Source organism: Tupaia chinensis, unplaced genomic scaffold, assembly GCF_000334495.1.
Source record: "Tupaia chinensis unplaced genomic scaffold, TupChi_1.0 Scaffold143647_1, whole genome shotgun sequence".
NCBI classification, from domain to species: domain Eukaryota; kingdom Metazoa; phylum Chordata; class Mammalia; order Scandentia; family Tupaiidae; genus Tupaia; species Tupaia belangeri.
In genome coordinates this window covers 1,179,233-1,182,312 of record NW_006203496.1, presented here as the reverse complement: position 1 = coordinate 1,182,312, position 3,080 = coordinate 1,179,233, and the positions used below count along the sequence as shown (strand labels likewise).

The 3,080-nt window shown below is 51.9% G+C and overlaps 1 protein-coding gene across 1 annotated transcript in view; it reads left to right on the top strand.

Annotated features, from left to right (window-relative positions):
• The first annotated feature begins 2,409 nt into the window (after positions 1-2,409).
• Positions 2,410-3,080, top strand: part of ATXN1 (ataxin 1) — a 17,282-nt gene continuing 16,611 nt past the window's right edge. The window contains exon 1 of the mRNA XM_006164606.3: positions 2,410-3,057. Coding sequence (XP_006164668.1) covers positions 2,907-3,057 — 151 coding nt within the window. The 5' untranslated portion in view covers positions 2,410-2,906. The remainder of the gene's footprint in view (positions 3,058-3,080) is intronic.

Below are 3,080 nucleotides of genomic sequence, written 5' to 3'. Positions count from 1 at the left end.
AGCCCTCTCTGCCTTCCTGTACACTTGATTGAAATCAGGGAGGGTAGGGCACTTTCTCTTGGGTCATTTCTCATTCCGTTTTGTTGTTCATGTTGCGGCAACACCAACAAGAACCATGAAGATGTTACCCTCCCACCCCCACCAAAAGCGACAGCTAAGGTTAGGCAAATCTAAGTCCCACAAGAGGAATGTGGGATTAGGTGGTTTAGGGAGGGGTGGAAGGTCAGGAAGTGGTTGTGTTGACATAGAATCTCTGCTGTTTCTTCAGCATGAACAAGTATTGGGTACCAAGGCTGTTGCCATAACTGTGTTTTTCTGTTGTTGTTTTGGTTTATTTTGTTTGTTTAAGAGTTGGTTTTTTGTTTTTGTTTGTTTGTTTGTTTTGCTGTAGGGTGTGTGCACTCACTGAAGAGACAGAGAGAGATGAAAAGACAGAAAATGAGAAATCACCTCCAGGGGAATGGCCACACCCTTCTCCTTCATTCTCCTCTCAGGATTTGGGCATGCACACACATGCACCCAGTGTGATTTAAGCGGCCGGGTCCAGGACTCCAAGTGCAGTCGACTATGTGAGAGTCCAGCAACGTAACCATTACACCATCTGCTAGTCTCTTGGTTTGGGGACAGGGTCTTCCCATTGATTCTCCTGCTTCAGCCGCCTAGTTGGGACTGCAGGTCACACAGCACTCACAGCCCTGATTAGATAGCGTCTCACTTTGTTGCCCAGGCTGGTCTCAAGTCCGTGATCCTTCTACCACAGCCTCCCCAAGGCACTGGGATTGCAGGCCCACCCCATAGCACCAGGCCTTTGGGTTAGACCAGGAATGGAGCCAGGGCCTCCCGTGTGGTCCCTGCCTGCTGAGCACAGTGTCTTCTCACCATGGCTGGGCTATACTGTATTTCCGAATCAGATATTAGACGAGGGTGTTGAGGTGGGGGAAGTACCAAGCATGGAGGGCCTGGAATTCCTAAAGCCCAATCCCGCAGCTCCTGGGACCACAGCATGGTACACCGCTCACGTCTGTGGCTGCTGCCAGGGGCCGAGGGTGTCCTCACCTGCTGCTTGTCTGCAGGGCTCGTGTGGTTCCCCTGACACTCTTGCCAGGCTGACACAGTTCGCCCACACCGACTCAGCTCAGTACTCACTAAGACAAGATTGCATCCATGAGAGTCAGTCCCAGGGTCCCCGTACCCGTGTCCAGGTTTGAATTCATAGGTTTGTCTCTAGTGTAAATTCTGAGGTGACCCTTCCAAGGAGAAAGGCAAGTATGGTACAAAGACAAAACTCAAAGACAACTTGAAAAGGAAGGAAGGAAGGAAGGAAGGAAGGAAGGAAGGAAGGAAGGAAGGAAGGAAGGAAGGAAGAAAGAAAGTGACAGGGACAAACTATAACCCCCATGAAGGAAACGGTGGTCATGTTAGCCCTGTGGTTGTATTTTGTTGTCACTGTCATCAGATCCGTCTTCGGCAGATTCTGTTTGGCTCTCTGTCACCATCGAGTGGCTGTACTAGGAGTTCTTTTGAAACTTGTAGAGAGCAGGATTAGTTTTGGCTGCCCGTGCTCTCCACTGGAGTGTGTGTGTGTGTGTGTGTGTGTGTGTGTTAGAGAAGAAGGAACCGTGTAGACCGAGTGTGGACCCTGAGTCAGGTGGCGTCTTTGAAAGTCATTATGGCAGATGGAGACTAGAACAACAGCAAGAACTCCTGCTCCTGCTCTGCTTCTCCTGTAGAGGTCAAGGCCTGGGCCAGCCGTCTCCGCTGGGGTCACCATCTGTGGCCCACATTTTAGTTCTCAGCCAGGTAAAGAGGAAGCGAGGAATGGATCCAGCATTTCTGAAAAGCATTTTTCAGAAATAAATTATCTAGAGACCAGCAGATGGCATAACGGTTACGTCGCTGGACTCCCACATGCCAACTGCAGTTCGAGTCTGGGACCCAGGTACTTAAAACACGCGCATGTGGGACCAGCAGTTGGTGTAATGGTTATATCACTGGACTCCCATGTAGCCGACTATGGTTCGAGTCCCAGACCAAGTGGCTTCAACTCACACTGGGCACGTGTGCGTGTGTGCCTAATATCCCAACAGGAGAATGGAGGAGAAGGGATTGCAGCGTGGCCATCCCCCCCTGGGGGGTGATTTCTTGCTTTCTGTCTCTATCTCTCTGTTGTTCTGGTGAGTTCACATGCCCTATAGGAAAAACCTCTCCAAGAAAAAAAAAAAAAAAGAAAGAAACACATGGGCATATGTGTGTGTATGCATGCCCAAGATCCCAAGAGGAGAATGGAGGAGAGGGGATTGTGGCATGGCCAGCCCCCTGTGGGGTGATTTCTCACTTTCTGTCTCTCTGTTTCTCTTTCTCTCTCTGGGGAACCCACATGCCCTATAGCAAAAATCTCTCCTGAAAGAAAGAAAAAGAAATGCATCATCCATCCTATAGACATAAAGGAGAGAGGGTCGTAAGGGTGTCTCGGGGGGTTGTCAACTCCATGAGACAAGCACATGCTTCCCAGTTGGGGTGTCCTCAGTGTAAAAATCTTCCGTTAGCAATGTGCTCAGCTGCGGCGTTTGGCCTGCTCCCGGGCTGAAGCTTCGTGGGCTTCTGGGATTCACGGCGTATCCAGAGGCCTCGTCTTAATCTTTGGAAGATGCTGTTCCCTGGTGCTGATGTTTCCATTTCTCTTCCCTCCTTCCCTCTCTCCTCCCTTCCCTTCGCCCCATCACTGCCCTCCTCCTCCTTTTCCCAGAAGCCAGAGCTGCTGTCGGCGGATTGTACCCACGGGGAGATGGTTCCTCATGAAGAGCCTGGGTCCCCGACAGAGATCAAATGTGACTTTTCGTTTATCAGACTAAAAGCAGAGTCAGCCCGACAGTGAGCCGGTCACCGTGGAGGGGGGACGGCGAAAAATGAAATCCAGCCAGGAGCGGAGCAACGAATGCCTGCCTCCCAAGAAGCGCGAGATCCCTGCCACCAGCCGGCCCTCCGAGGAGAAGGCCACAGCCCTGCCCAGCGACAACCACCGGGCCGAGGGCGTGGCATGGCTCGCAGGCAATCCCGGTGGCCGTGGCCATGGGGGCGGG